This window comes from Pocillopora verrucosa, chromosome 11 (assembly GCF_036669915.1).
Source record: "Pocillopora verrucosa isolate sample1 chromosome 11, ASM3666991v2, whole genome shotgun sequence".
NCBI lineage: Eukaryota > Metazoa > Cnidaria > Anthozoa > Scleractinia > Pocilloporidae > Pocillopora > Pocillopora verrucosa.
Window position 1 is genome coordinate 6,832,172 of NC_089322.1, and position 20,932 is coordinate 6,853,103.

At 36.9% G+C, this 20,932-nt stretch overlaps 2 protein-coding genes and 1 long non-coding RNA gene across 7 annotated transcripts in view; 1 reads left to right on the top strand and 2 right to left on the bottom strand.

The window, feature by feature from the left end:
- The window catches only part of LOC131783912 (uncharacterized), a 36,601-nt gene extending 33,987 nt beyond the window's left edge, over positions 1–2,614 (top strand). For all 5 annotated transcript variants that reach the window (XM_066174016.1, XM_066174014.1, XM_066174017.1 and 2 more), the window contains one exon: positions 287–2,614. In XM_066174016.1, coding sequence (XP_066030113.1) covers positions 287–588 — 302 coding nt within the window. In that variant the 3' untranslated portion in view covers positions 589–2,614. The remainder of the gene's footprint in view (positions 1–286) is intronic.
- Positions 2,615–2,921: 307 nt separating this feature from the next.
- On the bottom strand, positions 2,922–4,439 carry LOC131783781 (uncharacterized). The gene is made up of 2 exons (XR_009340156.2): positions 4,316–4,439; positions 2,922–3,980 (listed from the first exon to the last, which is right to left on the bottom strand). It is a non-coding gene; the product is annotated as an uncharacterized lncRNA (long non-coding RNA).
- Positions 4,440–5,227: 788 nt separating this feature from the next.
- LOC131783669 (histidine ammonia-lyase) lies at positions 5,228–20,378 on the bottom strand. Its single transcript, XM_066174448.1, has 24 exons — positions 20,095–20,378; positions 18,859–18,907; positions 17,948–17,984; positions 17,504–17,578; positions 16,657–16,729; positions 15,983–16,049; positions 15,705–15,742; positions 15,396–15,474; positions 14,721–14,767; positions 14,123–14,262; positions 13,221–13,268; positions 13,092–13,143; positions 12,439–12,534; positions 11,796–11,891; positions 11,328–11,386; positions 10,953–11,033; positions 10,670–10,735; positions 10,136–10,214; positions 9,078–9,128; positions 8,210–8,245; positions 7,977–8,111; positions 7,297–7,405; positions 7,017–7,086; positions 5,228–6,175 (listed from the first exon to the last, which is right to left on the bottom strand). The coding sequence occupies exons 1-24, from the start codon at positions 20,228–20,230 to the stop codon at positions 6,026–6,028; spliced, it is 1,869 nt and encodes a 622-aa protein (XP_066030545.1). The 5' UTR covers positions 20,231–20,378; the 3' UTR covers positions 5,228–6,025.
- Positions 20,379–20,932: the final 554 nt, after the last annotated feature.

Genomic DNA, 20,932 nt, shown 5'->3' on the forward strand with positions numbered 1-20,932 from the left:
TTCCACCCACCACACAAAACTGTAATTTTCCACGTATTGACGTCATCTAATGATGATCTATTACTGTGCAGACTCACGGCGATATGGAATATTTTTTCTGTATGATAAACTGAAGCATAATGTTGCTTGTGATGACGTCATCTATGACTTTTTCCTGCCATAATAATTAAAATATAAATTAAATAAATAATTAAGGTTATGATAGAACAATCTGCTATTTCCATTATTGTGGTGCAGCGTAAGCACATTAAATATAAAGTGTATCCAAATTCTCTCCTTGTTTTAGACTCGAAGCCCCTCAGCAACTTGCTGGATAATGGGCCATTACTAGAAAGAGTCTGTAACCGTCTGGACTCAAGTAGGCCGGGTGTTGGTGACTATCGCGATGTTTGTTCCCACTATGGTATCGACAGTTTTCAAGTGACCGCAGTTTACGAAAAGCACACTGACGGACCGTCAAAAGCCCTCTTGGAACACTTAGCAGCTTCACACGAACAGCTAACAGTTGCCGAGTTTGCAAGAGTGTTGAGAGAAATTGCTAAGAGAGGTGACATTGCCAAGATTTTAGAGGAATATGATAATCAGTAAAAAACTTTTCGAGAGGTCACCGTTATTTTGAAGTAGTTTTTACAGAATTTTGAAGAGCGTAAAATTCTCAAAGAGAAACACTAAATAATTGCTAGTTCGTCACAAAAAACAATTCCTCAGCATAGTAAATTTAATAAAGATAAACAATCAAAAGCATCAAGAAAAAAACACTAAAAAACAAAACGAACTGTAGTTTTTGGCATGACTTTACGATATTCAGCTTGTAATGAAATTAATTTTACAAAGGTTAAGGACATACCTAAATTAAAAAAAATATGAGAATGATGACAATTATCAACCAACAAGTATTGTCCAGTGCAATGTTCACCATTAGTGCTGTTACACCACTGTATCTTCTTTTTGGCCTAACATAAATTACAACGAGAGTGAAGTAACATCATGAGAATGTTATGTAAATAACTTTGAATAACCAAGATCAGAGGTACTTGTGACGGTGTGTTAGGACATTAATATACCAAAGGTTCCAAACCTCGATATTTTATTACAATAAATAACGGATGAAGGTTATGACAAAAACCATGGATATGGATCGGAGATTCGAAATCTGTAAAGTAATGCGTTAACAAATTAGTTTCAGTTCATATCGACATTATCAAAAGAAATCAAGATAAATATTTACCCATTGGTTCTAGGTGTCCATAACACTGTCTAGCGATAGAAAATCTTAACAATTATATCTGTTACCTCATCAAATTATAATGCGCAAAGAAATTAGAATTTTGCGCAATACAGTACTTAGGTTCAAAGCCAACGCCTATCCCATTTAACCTTTATATTTTTTTACCTCCCCCCCCTTCAACTATAAAATAGCTAATAAATGGGGAGAATTAAATATCTCCTACAAAAAAGAGCAATATATTAAGTACCTAATCAACATCCATTTGTATTTTCCAAGTATGCCAAGCAACTTGTTTAACACTTAAAATAATGACTTTGATGTTTAGAATGCAAGTAAGGTATTCCATTTATGTCAGCAATTTTAGTCATAGGAAATTTCTTGCAAGTAGCCCATTATAAGTAAGGTATGCTGTTGCAAAAAAAATATATATATATATATATATATATATATATAAGTGAAAGAATCAAAGAAGACACATCGATTCTCTGTTACTCTGAGTTTTGCACCTAAGCGCTCGTCAGACAGAACTCTACCCCCACATTTATATATATATAAATTAGGTATATAAGATTTATTGCAACTTTGCTTAAAATAAACAAGAATATTGTAAGGTAATGAAGTTTGAATTTGCAAAAGTTCTAAAAAGTAATGAAGTACTTACACAACTTTATTTTGATATGCTAGCTTTGAATGAGTGCCTCAAGAGGTAGAGGGCATCCCACCTTGTAAACAGAAGTTATCTGCATGTAACTCAGGAGTCATAGTTAATAAGAGAGGTTTTGATGTCATCATACTAAAATTACTAAGGTTATTCCTTGATCATCACCTAAACCAGTCAGAGATTGAGACGGAGTATTCAGTACCAAGGTATACCATGCAGTTGGTCAGTCCTAGATTTTAAACTCCCCACTGACTGCCACACATTTCCTTGTAAATAGCCATGAGAATTTTATGTTAGATTGAGAAAACAACTGGTATGTTTAAGTTTTCTCATCACCTGTTTGTAGGAAAGTGTATGGATACTAAAGGGAGAACTTCCATGTTAATCAGTTGTGGAAGTTACAGGGTTAATTCAAACTGATTTTCTTGAGTATTAGCTCCTTTTACATCTTTAGAATGAAATGTTTCTTTGGTTTGTGATTAAAATAAATTCTGACCTTTTCTAATGTTGAACACATGTGCAAAACAGTTTGAAGTAGATAAAGGGGGTAAGTTTCTAATGAAACCGTAGAACTGCATGGATTGGAGAGTATAACATTGTAATTTAGTGCTACCAACCAAGTTGATAACATAGTTTGGCCACTGTAAAGAGTTTCAAAGCCAACGTTTCAAGCGTTCACCCTTTGTCAGAATTTGAAATATGTGTTTGATGAGCCACCAAAGGGATTGTTTCCCTTCTTTTCCCATCCCCACCCCCCAAAAGGATAATTTTCCTCATTCTTTCGTGTCACCAACTCCTCACCTTTTCCACCCCACCCCTCCCCCCCTTTCTTAATGAAGCACAGAACAGAACAAGCCAACTGTTTGTAAATGTTTGTACATTTAAACTTTAAGGCCACAAACCTGAAAGGCCATTTATCTTCATTCAACAAAAAAATAATAATAAAAAAATAAACTGCGATTATTAAGGTACGTCAGGTTGGAGGGTTTGCCTTCCCAATGCAGAGTTTGCAACATCAACACAAACAAAATGTTACTCTGGGTTATCCTGCAGTTTTATCACATTTATTTTCCCTCCCTGTCACAGATACTTTCTATGCTATGGTCAATAAGAGCCAGCATTTAGTTTGCAGCTCATGTGTATACAATGCTCTGCATGCATAAATTTACGAAGTAAATTGTTGTCAAAAAATTTTCACAGCCATAAGTTGCAAACTGTCAACAGTTAAGACTGGTGTAATTTCTGATCAGGTAAAGCTACATTTCATTTGAAGGAACTTTGCAGCAATACTATCATAAACACCAGTGTAAATGTTGATCAGCAGCAAAGATGCACAACAAGGCAGACAGGAAAGTTAACAGCTAAAAAAATCATTGGATCAATGCCACTATTCAAGTAACTACACATCTACCCCTCTCCTACTAAAAAAAAATACCTAGTTTGTCATCACTTGACTGCTGTTGGGTTAGGGGAAGAGTAAGTGCAAAATTGCTCAGATACTGACATTGATCCGAAAAAAGGAAAAAAAGTAAGATGGAACATAAATATGGTATCTCAGTAACTGAGACACTCACTGGACATCTTCCCCTCTTCAAATGACCTAACCCAACATTAACCCAATTTTATCACTTGACTGTTGTTGGGTTAGGGAAGGCTTGAGAAAGTGCACTGTTCCACAAATACTAACTTTGATCCAAAATCATTAACAAGAAGGCAGATAAATCAGCTGAAGGCTTCTATCACTTCTTACAATGGCCTTCAGGGCTTGACTTTAGCTTTAAAGTTCTGCTAATGAAGCATTGAATTAGAAAAAAAACAAAAGAAGTCCTCTGCGTTATATGTGTATTGATTAAAATGCTCTCTATGTCGTAACTCCTTCTTCATTTACATGTCTGACATTACTTCCATTGGCATTTTCGGTAGAATCCTTCCACTGGTGAGCAGATGTTTCCGTTTCACTACTTACAGCCGCTGGAGAGAATTTTAACGATCTTGGCTCCGAACTTGATTCCTCCGTAGCTTCTTGTGACTGGGCTTTATCGCTTGACTTGGAAAACACGGCTGAAATTTTCCTGGCCACATAGCGCCCAGCTGTAACGAAATAGGGAAAAGCTGACTTGAGATTGAAGTATTTTACGAGTAACGATCGGATTCGATTTGTCTTGCATGGAATCATTAACTCATTTAATGACTTTTGTGATGTTTTCGCCTAGTTTTTTTCACACATCTCGATAATACTGCTGTGAAATTGTTACTGTCATGATGCCATAAAACTTATCCTTCACAAAAATACGGAAAGCTTGATTACGCAACGAAGTCATCGTTTGAATCCGAATTATATATCTTCGTATATCAAAGTAACTTCCCCCCCCAATTAAACTTATCTTGGTTAAAATGATTTGAAAAAACTCTTATGAACATCTCACCGTTAATAATTAGTCACACCATCCTTCAGAAGAGTAGCTTTTTACAAGAAATTACACACAAATACTGTTCGTCTGCTTTGTTTGATAATTAAGAGAATTTTGTTGTCATGCCTTGGTAACCACTCGATTTTAGACTGAGAACCTCAACGATGCGCGGTCACCCACGGACGTTATAGGGCCTTGGACGAGTTTCTTTCTCAGAGGAAACAGAGCCCGAAATTGCGGAAATAAACGCTCACAGCAAAACGTTTTAGGCTCCATGTTATATGTGCAATACAAAGAACGGGTTTTGTCCGTTAACTCGTTTTAGCACGCAAACTTACAGATGCGAACAGTGGTCGGTTGAAACAAACAATTTCATTACCTAAAGACAAGTATGCTGCATCGGAGTGGGTATTACAATATATTTTGGCTTAATCAACTAATTTTATAATGTAAATTGGCTACCGTCAAGAATTTCTTAATCTGACGTTTTTTAACGTTAGCCCTTCGTCAGAGCGAAATCAAGAGGGGCGAACGCTCGAAACGTTAGCTTTAAGAAACTCTTCACGGTGGCCAATCTACATTATCGACTCAGCTAATAAAACCAAATTAAATTATCTTAGCGAAGTAGAAAACGTTTGAGACTCGACACTTTGATCCCAAGATAGGTTTTTTTTTTCCTCTTTCGTTGTTTTCTTGTTTAAGTTTCTTTTCTTTCTTTTTTTTTCTTTTTGCTTTAATTAGTTTTTTTTTGGTCTCACTGCGATAAAAAGATATTGATACCTAAATAAAACCACTGACGCAAAATCGATAGACTGCTTGTCTTAGTCAACTATCGATAACGGGCAAAAATAAGCATCCCTAAGATAAACAAATAAACAAAACAAACAATCAAACAAACTACAAAACAAACCAGATATGAGACGGATATAACCAAATTTAAATATTTTTTTATTAGAGATATTTTAAAGGAAATTTAAGGAGGCAAATACATTTTCCAGTTTGTTTTATGAATTTTTTTTTCTTTTCACATAACGGGAATAAACATATCTTATAAATAATATTAACAAAAACCTTAGCCAGCCAAAGAGCTTCTGTCAGGATAGGTAATACTTGAAAGTTTGACAAAGTGTTAACTTAACATCTATCGACGACAAAAAACCACAACACTACGATTCAGATATTTTTCTTGCGACTCGAGAATTAACTCAACCTAGAAGTCAAGAATTGAGTAAATAAATGAGAATTCTTCATTCAATTTTAAAATAAATTAATGTTTTCCATAAAACCATATTTCTCGCCTGTAAATGAATTTTGAAAACATTTTAAATTACTCGAAACCGATGCACAAATAGAGAAAACCAAGTAATGTCTAAGACATCACAACAAAATATTCAATTAACATGTAGTTTGCTATGCGATGTCAATCTCGTCATCAGAGCCTGCTTATCTTTTGGCCAGCACCGAGAGTGCAATCTAACACATGACCAAAAGGGACCAACGAGAACGCGAATAAAGTATATTGCTAAATTACTGAGAGCGCATGCCCCTGTCTGTTTGCTTTTTGCTCTGTGTATTTCCAATTTTTTTCGCCTCACACGCTAAACGGCGCATTAAAATCAGAGGCAGCAAGTAATGATATTTACAAGTTATCTGTGATTTGATCACAAAAGAAGAAGAAAGCATTTCCACTATACGCAACGCACACGACGCTGGTAAGCGTCCATTTCATTCATTATTTAGCTTGATCTTCTTAAGGGGAGGAGTGTCAACCGATAGAGTACTTGCAGTAGGAGACATAATGTTAGTTGGGAGCTCCTGTTGACATCTGGCGGTGCTTTGGTAATGCGTCATAAATGGTGACGCCACTTCCCAAATCTGCAAGTGGAAAAGACAAAAAGTCATTTTTACATGCCTCGGAAGGTTCTCTTTACCATTTAGTAGACGACGCTTCTAGTCATAGCTACACCCTTGTAAATACCTTTCGGAGACATGTGAAATTCGAAGGGGAAATGGTATACAGCATATGAGGACCATATTACAGCCGTGAATTCAGTGTCAGTAACACGTTTTAGTCGATCCGATCAACTACGCTCAGCACACTGTTCGAATACAATTCCGTATGAGAAATCCTTACAAACAAGCAAGTGTCCTCGTCTGTAACCTTGAAAATTGCCACAGTATCCGTAATGGTTCCGTGATGTTTTATTCCTTCGATATGAATCTAGTTAAATGATCCTCATTCGAAAAATAAAGGCGAAAATATCAAGCGATAAAAACACATGTGCGCCGAGGTTTGACCTAGTGTCGAATGACAAACCCTCGGCAGAGACTAGGCCTAGAGCCAGGAAACCTAACATTTACAGCACATGAGGACCATCTCTTATTCATGATCAATGATAGTTTTTTTTTTCTTTTTTTTTTGAGGAAAAACAACAACAACAAAAAACAAACGAACTAATCAACCTACCAAAAACAAACGCACGAAAAAATGATCAAACTATGTGCGATGTTTGATTCGGGCTTTGCCCTTATCAACAATCTCGCAATAGAAATCTAAAGCCCATAATCTAATTGTTAAGTAGAGAAGCGTTGTCAATAAGATTGTGATAGGACACTGGTGGATGCATACCAACTGCTTTCATCCTTGAGTCAATCACTGAGTCACAATAGAGCCTGTTTGTTTTCAGTCTGCTCTAGAATAAACTTCTGCACATACCTTTCCTTTCTTCACAAGCTTCAACACAGCCTCTATGTCGGGCGCCATGAAACGGTCTTTGTCCCACGGCCTGAAGAAAAGAAAAAAATTGTTTACCTGGAGAATGGTGTAGAGATGTCGTGGGAAACTTCAACCAATCGTGACTTAAATTGTTGGCTTTTGCCATTGACACGTAGCTTAAGTATTTCACTTTGTTCTAATTTAACGTTGTAATTATTTTCTTTTTGGTCTCAGGATTCAAGGTAGAGATGCACTTTAAAGTAAATTGAATAAAACTTACTTTACAACTTTCCGAACCAATGAGTGAACAGCTTCTAATGGTTCTGTTGTCTTCAATGGCCGCAAAAACTCGATTCCTTGACAAGCCGCTAACAATTCAATAGCAAGGACTGAAAAAAGCAAAAAACAGCAACAATGGCAGGGTTTATTAAAATAATACTGATGATATAATAATAATAATCTTAATAATCTCAAACACTTTCATTTCGATATGCGATGCTCTACCAATTATGGCTGCTGACAGCACGTAAAATTTATAGCGCTTCAAATTTTACTAGAAGCGGAGGAAACCAAGACACGCACTTTACCACTTTTTTCGCGGATTGTGATCCTTTTTCTTTTCAATCATTAATCAAATTTATTTTTTATGTCAATACAGGCCCATAGTGTTTGTATACTAAATAGAACAAAATGTATCTTCTTTCCCTTCTCAAGTTCAACTCAAAGGGTTTTTTCCAAAGTTACGAGTGCCCGTTGATTATTCTTTAGTTCATTTATTATGTAAGGATCGAAGACGTGGTTGTTTGTGCAACATTCTGCATTTGGGAAAACATTCCCTTCGCTTTTCAGCAAACACAATATCACAGCTGCCACTACGTTAATATCGCTATGCCATGCATGGCGATCAGCGGTTTCCTTTCTCTCGAAATGCATTGTGCGAGACATCCACAACATTCACACCTTTTTCAACATTTTTAACCACGTTAAGAGATTTTCTGGCGGAAAATCCTCCCATAGACACGTGATCCTCTTGGGCAGCAGATGTGGACAACGAATCAACTGAGGAAGGGTGGCAAAGGACTTTATTCTCTGAAACTAAAAGGACTCAGAAGTCAACCAAATAAAAATATATATATATATATTTATAAAAAAACAAAGTTATCATTAAACTTGTTTAGAAACATATCTCCTACCTAAAGATGCAGCCGTACAGTGTGCCATCATGAAACCTAAGGGGGGTAAATCAAAAATTGAACACACAGTAAGACTAATGATATTACTGGTAGTGATACTAACATTGATAATAATAGCCATAACACTAATACTAATAACAATAATAATGATAACGATATTGATAATAATAGTAATGACGGTGATAATGACAATGATGATACAATAAACTTATGGCGAAAAAACTTTCTCTGTGGCTGCCCGACACTATGGAATATTTTGCTATATGATGTTTAAAATGGTGCGTCAGCGTCCGTTTTTAAAAAAAAAAGACCTCAAAAAAGACGTCTCTTTTTAAAAAGGCCTTTCGTAGTTACTTTAAGATTGTCTCTTTTCAGGAGTTTTAATAATTTCGATTTTCGCTGGTGTTGTAATAAATCTTTTATTTATTATTTATTGTTTATTTACTGTTTATAAAATAATGATGTAATCCATATTAATAACCATACCGATATTGATAATGACAATGAGAATAATTATAATACTTGTTATTATTATTATTTCTTATTATTATAACTTCCATCAAAGCAATAACAATAACCACATTAATAAAACAAACAATGTTATGAAAGTTATGAATTACGAGATCCACTGTCGTCTGAAAGTCTATATAGTGATGCCATCTTCCCTATTTATTTTATCTCACCCCATTTAAATAGTTTTTACCAGTTTTTCAGTCTATCAGTCAGTTGAATCACTAATAGCTTTTGTCAGCAAGTCAGGTGATCGATCAGTCGTTCAGTCTGTCAGACACTCCAGTGTTCTATCCCTTCGTCAGCCGGTCGGTCCAGCTATCTCTTACAAGATATGATGCAGTTTAGAAAATATTACCGGAATTGAAACCTCCTTCCTTAACAAGAAATGCTGGGAGCTCACTCAGGGCTGCAAAGACAAACAAAATCGTATACAGCAACGTTCCGAAGAGATATAATATAGTTTTACAGGATTCGTACCCTTTTTCAGAATCAAATTTCAAGGACTTTTACAGGACTCCACATCTCACTTAAGCCCTTTCATTCCCAAGATTTCAAAAAAATTCTCCAGATGGTCTACATACATTTCTTACAACATAATTTCTGAAAACTTTATTGCTTGATTTGAGTAGATTTCCAGGACTTTCCCGAACCTATAGTCTTTTTCCAGGAAAATGGAAAATATCGAAATAAGATTCCAGGACTTTCCAGGTTTTCCTTGACCAGTAAGAAACCCTGATTACAGGAAATACTCTCGCCATTCGTGAAGACAAATATAAGTGCATAGAAAAAGCGCGCGTTTCTAGTTTGTTCAATCTTATGAGTGCGCCTTACTTTGCACGGTACGAAAGTAAGGAAGTTGAATGATAGAAAATCGGACAGGAACTTGAAAATTGAAATATTCCTTTGTATAAAGTGTACTGACAATCAAATTAAAAAAAACGAAAAAAATGCTAATATATTTTGTCACAGAAGCCTAACCTTTGTAACGATGAATATAGATTATTCCATGATAAGTGCGCACGAAAGATTTCTATTCACTAGTTGTGATACATCAAATAAACGAACGGGTGAGTGTTTCGATACATCGCAACGAGGAAATAAAATCGCTAAAGCACTTTCCACGATATCATGTATTAATTTCAGACGTACTAGGATTTTTTTCCCATTTCAACTCAAAGATTGGAAGCGAACAAATGTGAAAATGCTTCGTTCGTCCAATCAGAGACAACAACGATAGCACTTCACAGTGTAAATCTTAGTATGTATGAAATAGTAACGTTTTCCACACTTTCAGCAAGACAAAATGAGGTTAGTAACATGAGGTTAATTCTTGAAATTCCATAAAAAGAGAAACTGAATCGAAACGACTGTTATCCTTAAACTCCCACAAACAGTTTCACTTGCAATTCTTACCTGGATTTACGAGTCGTTCTATTCTCCTTTCGCTCATGTTGGCCAACTCATGGACACCTATTGCCAGATAATCTAACACCTAGTCGACGAAAATAATAATAATAATAATAATAATAATAATAATAATGATACTGCCACATAATAATAATAATAATAACTAAGCTATACGTATTCAAAAAAGTGTTTTTTTTTGTTTGGGTAGTTCGTAAGTTGGATAATTTGTTTGTTTGTTTTTTGCATCGATACAAGGCATGAAGTATGGCCGAGAAAGGATTGAGACGAGACGAGACAAGAACAAGACAGGATACGTTACCTCAGTCTCCTTAGGCCCATACCATAACTTCACATCAACAAAAACCACAAAAAAACAATTGAATCAAAACATGGGAAAAAAAGCACAAGCACCACGAAACAAACGATAACAACGGCAAATTAAAAAAAATCACGCAAAAAGACTTTAAATAAAGCACAACTAAAATCTGTGTACAAGTGGGACAAAAGTATAAAACAAACAAAGGACATTTCAGATGATACCTTGGCCGGATATTCACCATGAAAGTTTCCGCAGGACAAGATCTCGCCCCGATCAGCAAAGACAATCTAATCAACATGAATTAAGTTTATAACTTGAAATAGTTTGATTTTGCCACATTCAAAACTTTTCAGGTCGATATCAGTATTTGAAAAACTGCGCACCTACCCCTCCTCCAACACAACAGCAACCTTAACTCGTATTTGGTTTTTGTATTCTCAAGCATCTAAAGGCCTCTGCACTCGTTGCGTGCCTATAAAGACGACTTTACTAATTGAAGGATACTGGGTTGTCTGTGGCACTGTTCATTTCTGTTGTGATCACATCCTGTACGAAATCGATGGTGTCATTCACGATCCCATGGACCTACAGAATAAACGAAAAATGACGCGTTAGAGGAAATAAGTTTCAGACATTTCCAGTTAGTAGTCTTATGTATTGTTTACACTTGGAAATGTCGGAATTCTCATGCACCAAACTCAGGCCCATCGACCTCAAAGAGATATGAAAAAACCATTCATTGGCGTTGATATTTAGAATTTTCGTCTTATTTTGCATATTGGCACCGTTAATATTCCTTTATTTATGTATCATTGCAATGATAAAGCGCGAAATAATTCAGTGAAAATGACTAAGGAATCTAAGGGTTAAGCCTCGTACCTGCGGACAGCAGCGTAAAGTGTACGCGTCCTGGACGCGGTTGCAAAACCTGTGACTCTCTAATAAAATAAGATAAGCATGAATGACTCACTTGTTAGTAGACGAGGATGAAACATAATGTATCATTATGGTCATTTACAGGCCTAACAGGTCGGCCAAAAGAAAGAACACCCTAGGGCTTGGACTAATGCGCCGATATTACCCAGATCTTGACGAAACGGATCTCTAGTTTTCCGTTTAACGTTTGGCTGTGCGGTAGGAAACTGAATCGAGGAAATGATTTCAACTTTTACTTGAGAACTCATTGGGAGAAATATTTTAAAACGAAAATCTAATCTTTTTTAACAATTATTTCTATGAAGTCTGGCCCAATTTTTTCTGGCATTTGTCCAGGGAAACCGAACAAGGGTTGTTGCTCATCAGTTTGAACCAGCAAATTCACGAAATAAACGCGAGGTCTGTACTTGCCTGCAATCTCTGACGGATACACACTTGAATGAAGAAGAGAGCGCAGTCTCTCTGCGACACGACGCTGGCCAACGTGTGGGCGCACTTGTTGGATTACTGAAGATTTAAGATAAATTGATCGTAGCAATTTCATGCTGAATTTGCTGCTAGATAATTTTTTTCATTCTTTAAAATAGCATGTACGAAATGTACGAACGACCTCAATAAAGTAGAATGCGAGTCAGATTTTTGTGAACTGAGAACTGGAACGAGGTCCTGTTAGAATTTGCATAATTAGATTTTCAAATGCATTCTTCTATGATTTTCCTCTCATAGCTCAGATCCCGTTTATTTCCATTTACTATCTCCTTACGACAGCCAACAATATTAAAAAAAATCTCTAATCCTTCTCATATTCTCCTACTTCACAACTCCAATGTCAGTTTCTGAGGAATGGCGCACATACCCCTCTCTTAACCCAACATTAACCCTTACTTGATATCATTTGACTGTTTTTAGACTAAGGGAGGTGCAGGTGCGTAGTTGCTCAGATAGTGACATTGACCTGATACCGTTACGTCAAGACTCACAAAATATTTGTAGTATTGACACGATAAATCATTCAACTCAATCTGTCCTTGGTTTGAAGTATTATTATACTTACAAACATCAAAGGCTCGTGTAGTTCCCTTCAATACTTCAAGCGACATGGCGGCAATTATGTCGGCCTGCCTCGCAATCATTCGAGCACGTTCCACGGCTAAGTAAACATAAGAAAAAGAAATTTTGAAAATCATGTTAAATTTTTTTTGACAAGTCTCACTGTGCCAAAAATCTACATATTTGGCTAGATATATGATCAGGTCTTCGACTTATCTTGTTCTTTCCATAATCGTTCATAAGCGACCCAAGATATTCCAAGTTCGTTTCTTTAACTTTCCCCGATATTTAAATCACTGACGTAACTTTCACTTGACCGGCGAAATGTATTCAAATGTATTGAATACATTTTTGCGTTAGTCCACTCATTGATTGGCTTCAAAACGCGCGCAAACCTTTGGCTCGACCAATCAGACGCACATTAAAAGCGATCGCGACTTCGCCCCTCGCGTTTTTCCCCTTCTTTTAGTTCACATTGGCTCATTGCAATATCCTCCTTTAATTTCCTCTGATTGGCGAATGTGATTATTATAGCTTGGGTTTTAAATACTCAATCAATATGTGCCCTACGCGAGCGTGAACCTATTTCAGCTTGCAGTGGAACCTATAGCATTAAACATAACAACTGAGGGGGAAATAAGTGTTTACGAGATTTACCTTCAGCACCAAGAGACGTTATCAGCTGAGTACCGTTAATCAGAGCTAGTCCCTAAGGAGGAAAAAAAATATCAAACAAATTAACTTCTTTTTAAAGAGATATAATAATTATAAACCATAATAACATACTTCTTTAGGTTGCAGCTGTAAACGCTCCAATCCATAAGCCTTTAGGACCTGCCACGACAACAACGTAACATTACTCCTTAATAACTCTGTTATAAAGACTTAATTAGTGCACAAAAATAAACTCGACTCCAAGTGTGGCATTTCATTTCAAACACGGAAGAAGAAATACCAATGAATGAGAAGTGCAAACGAAGTACTGTAGACGAATGTCAGGGTGTTTCAAATTACAGATGTGATAAAACTTAGTCAAGGGTGTTGATCTACGCTAGATATGAAACAAAGGCATCGCCCTCATACAGAAATTGCTTAGCTTCGACGCGTTCAAATGATAAAAAAGAAATTACTTATTATTATCATTGTTACCGTGGTAATTGCTATCATAAATATCATTATGATATGACTTCGACAAAAGGTGCGTTCTTATTGGTTAAACACCTCTCGTATATTTGCCTGTTTACCCATAGAAAACTGAAACATCCTTCGTCCTACCAAATGGCGCCAAAACGGAGCGAATTCCCAGATTTTAATTTGTAAAGGCGTTTGTTTTCGAGGAAACAAAGAGGACACTTTGAACGCCAAAGTCACAGACAAAGATAAAATACAGTTTAATCAAGCAATGAACCACACTTTCTATCGGTTTAACGGCTAATAAACAACTAACAAAAGTTTGTAAATAATAAAAGGTGTAAACCACTCGGCTGCGCCTCGTTGTTTATTAACTTGTCGAGTGTTCTCCCAACATCCAGTGTGGCTTATTTGCCGGTAAACTGGTAGAAATCGTGATTTATCGCATAATTATTATCATCACTTCAATTACTTTTTCAAGGTGCTTACATGGAAAAACCTAAGCTTCACTACAATCAAAATTTTTGTAAAAAAGCTCCTGCATTTCTTTCACTTACCAAAGCCGCGTCCGCCCAGCCACTTTTAGGACTCCACATCTGCCCCTCCCCCAGTAAACCAAGCGCCAGATGAGCTAAAGGGGCTAAGTCGCCGCTTGCTCCCACAGTACCCTGCTCAGGAATCCATGGAAGACACGACTCTGATAATAGAGAGTGTGAGAGGGGTCTGCATACACGTGCAAGACTTGGAACTAATACTGAAGGTGAGAGGTAAGGTCTGCACTAAAGCTGAGTGGGCCATCGGACCGAAGTTTGTCCCAGTCCCAAGATCTGATTGTTAATTCTCCCCTCTAGCTTCTACACATTGCCTTGTGAATTAGTTACAAGAATTTAGTGTTAGATCAAGATTGCAACTTCTTCCTGATAAGTTTGAATATTCTCATGACCTGTTTGGTGGATAATGTATGGATATTCTAGGGAGAATTTATGTGTTGATCATTTCTGGGAGTTAAAGGGCTAAACATGACCAGTCCACCGCAGAAAGGCTTTGGATTATGAAAAAAAATTAAGGAAAACTGCGTCCTAGAACAGCTAAGTACCAACAAAAGCATCTAAAGGTTATACGCTGCTATTTATTAAAATATATTACCAATCTTACCATTAAAGGCTGCCACGATCTGTTCTAACGTCTTGACTGAGACTCCACTGGAAAATTAACAGATGCAAAAATTAAAAAGTCAACTGGTTAAATGACGTGCAGCGAAGGCGGTGAGCGTATTAATGGTGGAGGAGGGGGGGAGGGAGGGATTTTGCCAACTCAGGTGTATGCACTCAATTGAATTACCCTGAATGACCTTTACGTAGCTGAGCAAACCATTTTGCAATTTGAACATTTTCCACTGTCTTTGTAATCGAGTCGTTCAGTTGCTCACAAAAGCAAACAGTCCAAAAAACAAAAGCGAAAAAACAAACAAAAAAGAAAACAAACAAGCAAACAATAATACAACACAAACAAAAGCAAAACATAAGCAGAAACAAAAACAATCTAAGTTGCCCTGAGTAGAATACAACCACGCAATGGAAAAACACCGATATAGGAATCAGTGTCAACGTCCCCGTCAACGAGGAATCACTTTATAAAACAACATATACGCAAACCATCGCGTTTTTCCATCCATTTGTAGACGATCGTTCGCCAGTACCGCACGCATGGCACAGTAGTTTAATTACAATCCTTAGCAAAATTGCAAACGGACCTTGTTACTTCCGTTGCCTTGCAGAGTTAAACGTATCAGCAAAACAAGTTCAAGCACGCAAAGCACGTTCCACCAACCTGTGGCCTTTCGCTAAAACGTTAATCCTCAGAGCAAACAGCATCCTTGTGTGCTTCGTTGACAAGGGTTTGCCCACACCTAAGGTTGAGGAAAACATACATCATCAACAACAAGTTCTGTGGTGTGAACTGGGTAAAGAAAGGGAACCGTCAAAGGGAAGTGTCTTGTTCAAGAAACTAAAATAACAGCGAACCTGGTAAGTCCATGATCTTGAAATACTCACCCACGCCGGGTGGGTAGTTCTCGGCCAATCAGAGCTCGCGTATCTTTATATTCACGTGAGCAATAATTCTAAAGTACTCTATTACCTGCAGCGTGCGATCTTATGAGATTCTCTTGCAGTTCCCTTAAATAAAAAAACCGTAATAGGATAGTAATCAATCAATAAATATATCGTAAAGAAAATGATTTTTCAACAGGTTGGCAAAGGGAAATTAAGAGAAACAAAACTTGCCTGTTAATTCAGAACTCTCACAGCTGGGAAGATATTATTTGTTCGCTACGACACCATGGTAGTGAACGAATAATACGATATTGTGTAATCTCTTTCAATCTGAAGTGGGTATTTCAGGCAAATGATACTCACTCAAGTTTTTCTGTAGGGACTACTACCCTTGCAAACATTCCGAAGCCCGTTGTCACGCCATACGCCACTAAATACGGGATACAAAAAAAATTATTAGAATGAAGAAATTAAAAATGACCACACGATCTGTCAGACGAGTTTAAAAATGGTTGACTTTTAAGTTCTCCACTCCATTAAAACTCTATAATTTACTCTGTAAAGATTTGGATACGGCGAGGGTCTCGAGAAAAGAAAATACATGTAACTGACGAGAAATAGGACAACCGACTACAGAGTGAATGAGAGATTTAGATGCGACAGTCCCTTGCTGGCCAACGGGGGAAAAAATCTATGTATGATTCATCTTCCCGTAAGGCGAAACAAACTTTCTAAATACAGTGGTTACGACCTGCGAATTCCGCGCAAACGAAGGAACACTTGCAGGAACAGATTGTTTGTCAATGATGCAATGAATCTGTGCCAACTGAGCCGTACGATAATGCCATGTTTTGGGCTTTTGAAAGAGTGTACGCACCTCCAGATAATTTTCTTTGTTGCCTATCATAAATTCATGTAAATGCCTGTAAGTGTCAAGCTGGTACGTTTCCAAATTTACCCCTCGTTATTGTGTGAGGTAATCTCTTTGAACCACGATTAAAACAACTAGTTTTAATACGCGTTGCTGAGAATATTACCTTTATTTTCTCGAACAATGTCGTCCAATAATCCCCTTGATTTGTTCACCGCATTTTCAGCTTCTTTCGAAAGCTGAAAGGGAACCAACCAACCAAACAAAGAAACAAATAAGAGTAAACAAGAAAGCAAAAAGGAGAACGACGAGGAAGTAGAAATAAACACATAAACATGCAACACAGATCTTTATTTTGGCTGTACAAAATAGTGGGACATTATTTTCTTTTGATTTAAGTCAGTACTGAAACAGCTCTATTAGCAAACGATTAAATACTTAAAATTACCTTTAAGTAATAGTTCCGTTAATCTAAATGGTAAAAAAAAAAAACTTTCTCACGACGAAAGTATATATAGCAGTTCTTAATAGTAACCATGACCGCAGACAACGAACTCTTTCTTTTTTTTTTTTTTATTTGTGAAACATTAATCTTGGGAATGCCGACAGCCAATGTCCATAGATGAAAGAATCCAAAAATCGCGCACAAAGTTCATCGGCTCAATATAAAAAAAATTCCCCAAAAAAACAATAACAGCAAATGCAACTTAAAACGTTTATTACCATTTCTTTCCGATAAAGAGCTTTACAAAATTTTCTCACAAGAATTTCCAGTCGCTGAAGGTTCCGTTAACAAGTCTACCATATGGCAAGGGCGTAAATAGCTTTTTTGATGAGCAGCTGCCAGAGGTTTAATAGGCGCGGCTGTGTCCGGAAAAGGTCGTAAGACGAAACCCAAATAAGAGAAACTTGCTCGCCTGCTAAACGAACGGCGGTACGTGATCTTGTATGTGGCGGTAGGCCACCGTTAACAGAGTTTTAATGAAACTCTGCTATATGCAGCTTAAACATACCTTTATTTTAAACTCGCCGTTTCCCAAAGCAACAAGAGTTTCAGTGGACAACGAACAGCCATCAAGCTCTACAAACTGCAAGGTTAATATAAAAAGGTTGACGGGAAAGTTCCGCGAGCAAAGTCACTTGGATAGGCACTAACAAACTGGTGATTGTTCGCGTTTGGAAACCACATCCATTGCGTTTCTCTTTTTTTTGGTCATTTTTTTTACTCCTTCACAAGTTCAATAGTATTATTAGCTTTTTTTGTATTTCGCTTTGTTTCTCACAAAGTGTACATTTGCATCAATTGACTTCTTTTCTACGAGTGTTACAAATAAGGAGAAAGTGAGTTAATAGCACTATACACAAAATGATTTATTTAAAATATAATATTAAATCAATCGTTTATTTTTAATAGACGATTTTTCCAATCAAGTAGTTTTGGTGAGTATTCAGTTTACCTGTTCATGTTCAGAAGCCTTTTCAACCTTTCCTCTTCTGCAAAATTTTATGAAGTTAAGTTCCAACTTCAGCCATAAAACAGTCTTGTATAGCTACATTGAAAAATGAATGCACCCCCTTTATTTCAAAAAAAAATTCTGATCTAGAAAAAAAGGAATCATTCATGAAAATATAACATCCTGGTATGGTCATAAATCCATAAAAGATGCTGGTGTTAGTACCACCAGGATTCCTCTCTCCACCCAAGGCTTTGCCCATCTGGGTCTTGCCCTCCTCCACCCCAGTGGAGATAACAAGAAGCTGGTGTGACTAGGATCCTGATTCATCCAGCTCCCTCCTCTACACCCAAGGCTTCCCCCATCCAGGCCTTCCCCACCCAGTAGAGACAAACTTATGGATTGGCCCCATATGTAATCCATTACAGGTTATTCCTTCCATTTTAACTAGCATCTAATGTTATTTTTTATCTAGTTAAAATTATGAATGAAGGAGGACCCTGTTAGAGTGAAGCATCACAAATTGACATGAATCAGAACCAGTAACTCTTGGTACAGAATCCATTTCAAACTAAGATACTATGTCCTTAGTAGCATATAGAACTTAATCTAACATTCTATGCACAAAATAAAGTTCACTGAGGCCTCATCTAAACAAGCAAACAAAAACTCATTTAACCTGTTGACTCCTAAGAGTGACCAGCATCTAATTTCTCCTTACAATATCACCCTTGAATCACATATTAAGCTCACATGAATAAGGGAAATGATCAGCAACTGAAGAAGCTCCTGATTACACAAAATCTCCCCTTTGGCATCTTAAGAAATGCATAAAGAACAGTATGGAGAATTTGCATGCTGATATCAGGGAATAAGGGGTTAAAATATATATCAATGTAATGTAGCGAGGATACAAAATAACATCTGGTGAGTTATGGTCATTCTCTCCTGTGGCTCCAATTTCTGTAAAAAACATGATTGAATATAACTTGAATTAATGCAAATTACTTTTGATATTGTATTGTCTGGAGATGTATGTTGAAATACATAGATCAGTGTATTAGGTAGTGTATCAGGTACAATGGTCGGGTAACATTTCACAAATTATTTGGTGGATCCTCATTCACCATTATTTAACTAACAGCCCTATAGCAGAGATTTCAAGAACCTTTTTTTTATGAATGGCTACAGATAGTGTAAAAGACAGCTGTGTTGTAAGGTGGAATCCAAACATGAGAACTTGCTTGCAGGCTTAACAAAAGGCAATGAGAGGTCTTGCAGGTTACTGTAGACTTCCAATAACCAGCTTTTTTTTTTAATCCATGCTGTAGACATCCTGTAAATGTCAAACTACTTTAATTTGTTTGAGTATTTACAGAATCAGCTCAAAAGGTTTTTAATACGTAATCACTTAAAAGAAACCTCTCATTTACACGACTGGCATGTATTGACTGAGCAAAACAGTGCATGACTTTAGCATCAGATTGGAACTACACAATGCTAGGTCAGTTTCATAGAAAAATCAATCAGTCTTCTCAAGCTCTACTAGACCATCATCATTTGATCTTGCTTAACCCAATCGATAATAACTTGAAACCTTAGTCGCAAACCAAACTTAAGTTACACAAAAAGCTTCTCACTTGACTCCACTAAGGTTGCTAACACCACAGTCACCTTTACTGAAAATTAACAGCCCTTAAACTTCAGTACATCTCTGAAAAGAACTCTCAATAAACTATACAGTGAATTATTACGACTGGTGTATAAAAATTTTCTGAACAATAATGAAAACAACAATTCAGGCAGAGCTACGATTTTTTTCTATAAACATATATCAGCTTACGTCGACTGCTTAAAGAATGCTTCTTTCATTTGAAATGAGCTGTAAATCCTTTGTCCGGCATATGCTTCACCGAAATTAGAATTCGATATCTTGAAACTTGCTAAAAACCTGAGAATCTCGATCAAACGACCTGTTTGGAAAACTGCACGAGTTCGAAGCGAGCGTAATGCACGTGAAAACCCTTCGGTTACGTTCTGTGCTTCACTTTTTAAGGGCATGATAGAACATTTGGTCAAACACACGTCTCATATGACAAACAAAAATTGCATCATGCCGGTATCAACTTAATTAATCAATAACTACTTACCGAAAATATGAACAAAGTCGCTGTCGTTTAGAACTTCATAAATGGAATCATTTGGATGCAAAATTCCTCCACTTTGAGCCAAAGTAGCTTCGAAATCTTTCGCACATTTTTCTGAGACAAACAAAAATTGCATCATGCCGGTATCAACTTAATTAATCAATAACTACTTACCGAAAATATGAACAAAGTCGCTGTCGTTTAGAACTTCATAAATGGAATCATTTGGATGCAAAATTCCTCCACTTTGAGCCAAAGTAGCTTCGAAATCTTTCGCACATTTTTCTGAGTCATGTGTGTCGCACGCTCGTCGAAGTGTCTCCTCGATAAGCCACTGGATTGAAGTTTTGCCTTCCCCGCATGGAACAACAAACCACTTTCCGTTAAAACGAACTGACACTCTCATAGTTTTTGCTCTTGATTGCTCTGTTCAAAACAGAGGAAGTATTAGGCTATCACGACGATAAATTCGTTTCGTGCGAGTTGTTTTCGAAGATAAGGTAAAGGTCAACAGAGTCTTGGGCCAAAAGAAATGATATCATCACAAGGGCACAACAGTTGAATTCTTGTTTTTCCCGTTTTCTGATGCAATTATCATAAAGTATTAATATCGATTGGGCGGATAAAGATGAACTTTCGCTTAAGTAAGCGTTTCTAACACACTGTGGTGGCTTAAAAACACGCAAATTCCGCCAAAATTTCGTTTCCACGCAACTCGAGACACGGATGTGGCGAGAATATTGATGCCATATGAAGTAACCATAACAAAAGCTAAAAATATTAGCCAATCATATTGTATACACGCCTCCGGACGTGCCTCCAAACACACCTCCAAAAACAG

Bases quoted from the DNA above. Each gene is read 5' to 3' on its own strand.
- LOC131783669 (XM_066174448.1), bottom strand. From the start codon at position 20,230: ATGATGCAATTTTTGTTTGTCTCAGAAAAATGTGCGAAAGATTTCGAA. The intron at 12,535-13,091 runs GTAAATCTCGTA...ATGTTTACTTAG, and splicing joins AACGTCTCTTGGTGCTGAAG to CCGTGGAACGTGCTCGAATG. The intron at 11,034-11,327 runs GTACGAGGCTTA...TTTATTCTGTAG, and splicing joins CTTTACGCTGCTGTCCGCAG to GTCCATGGGATCGTGAATGA.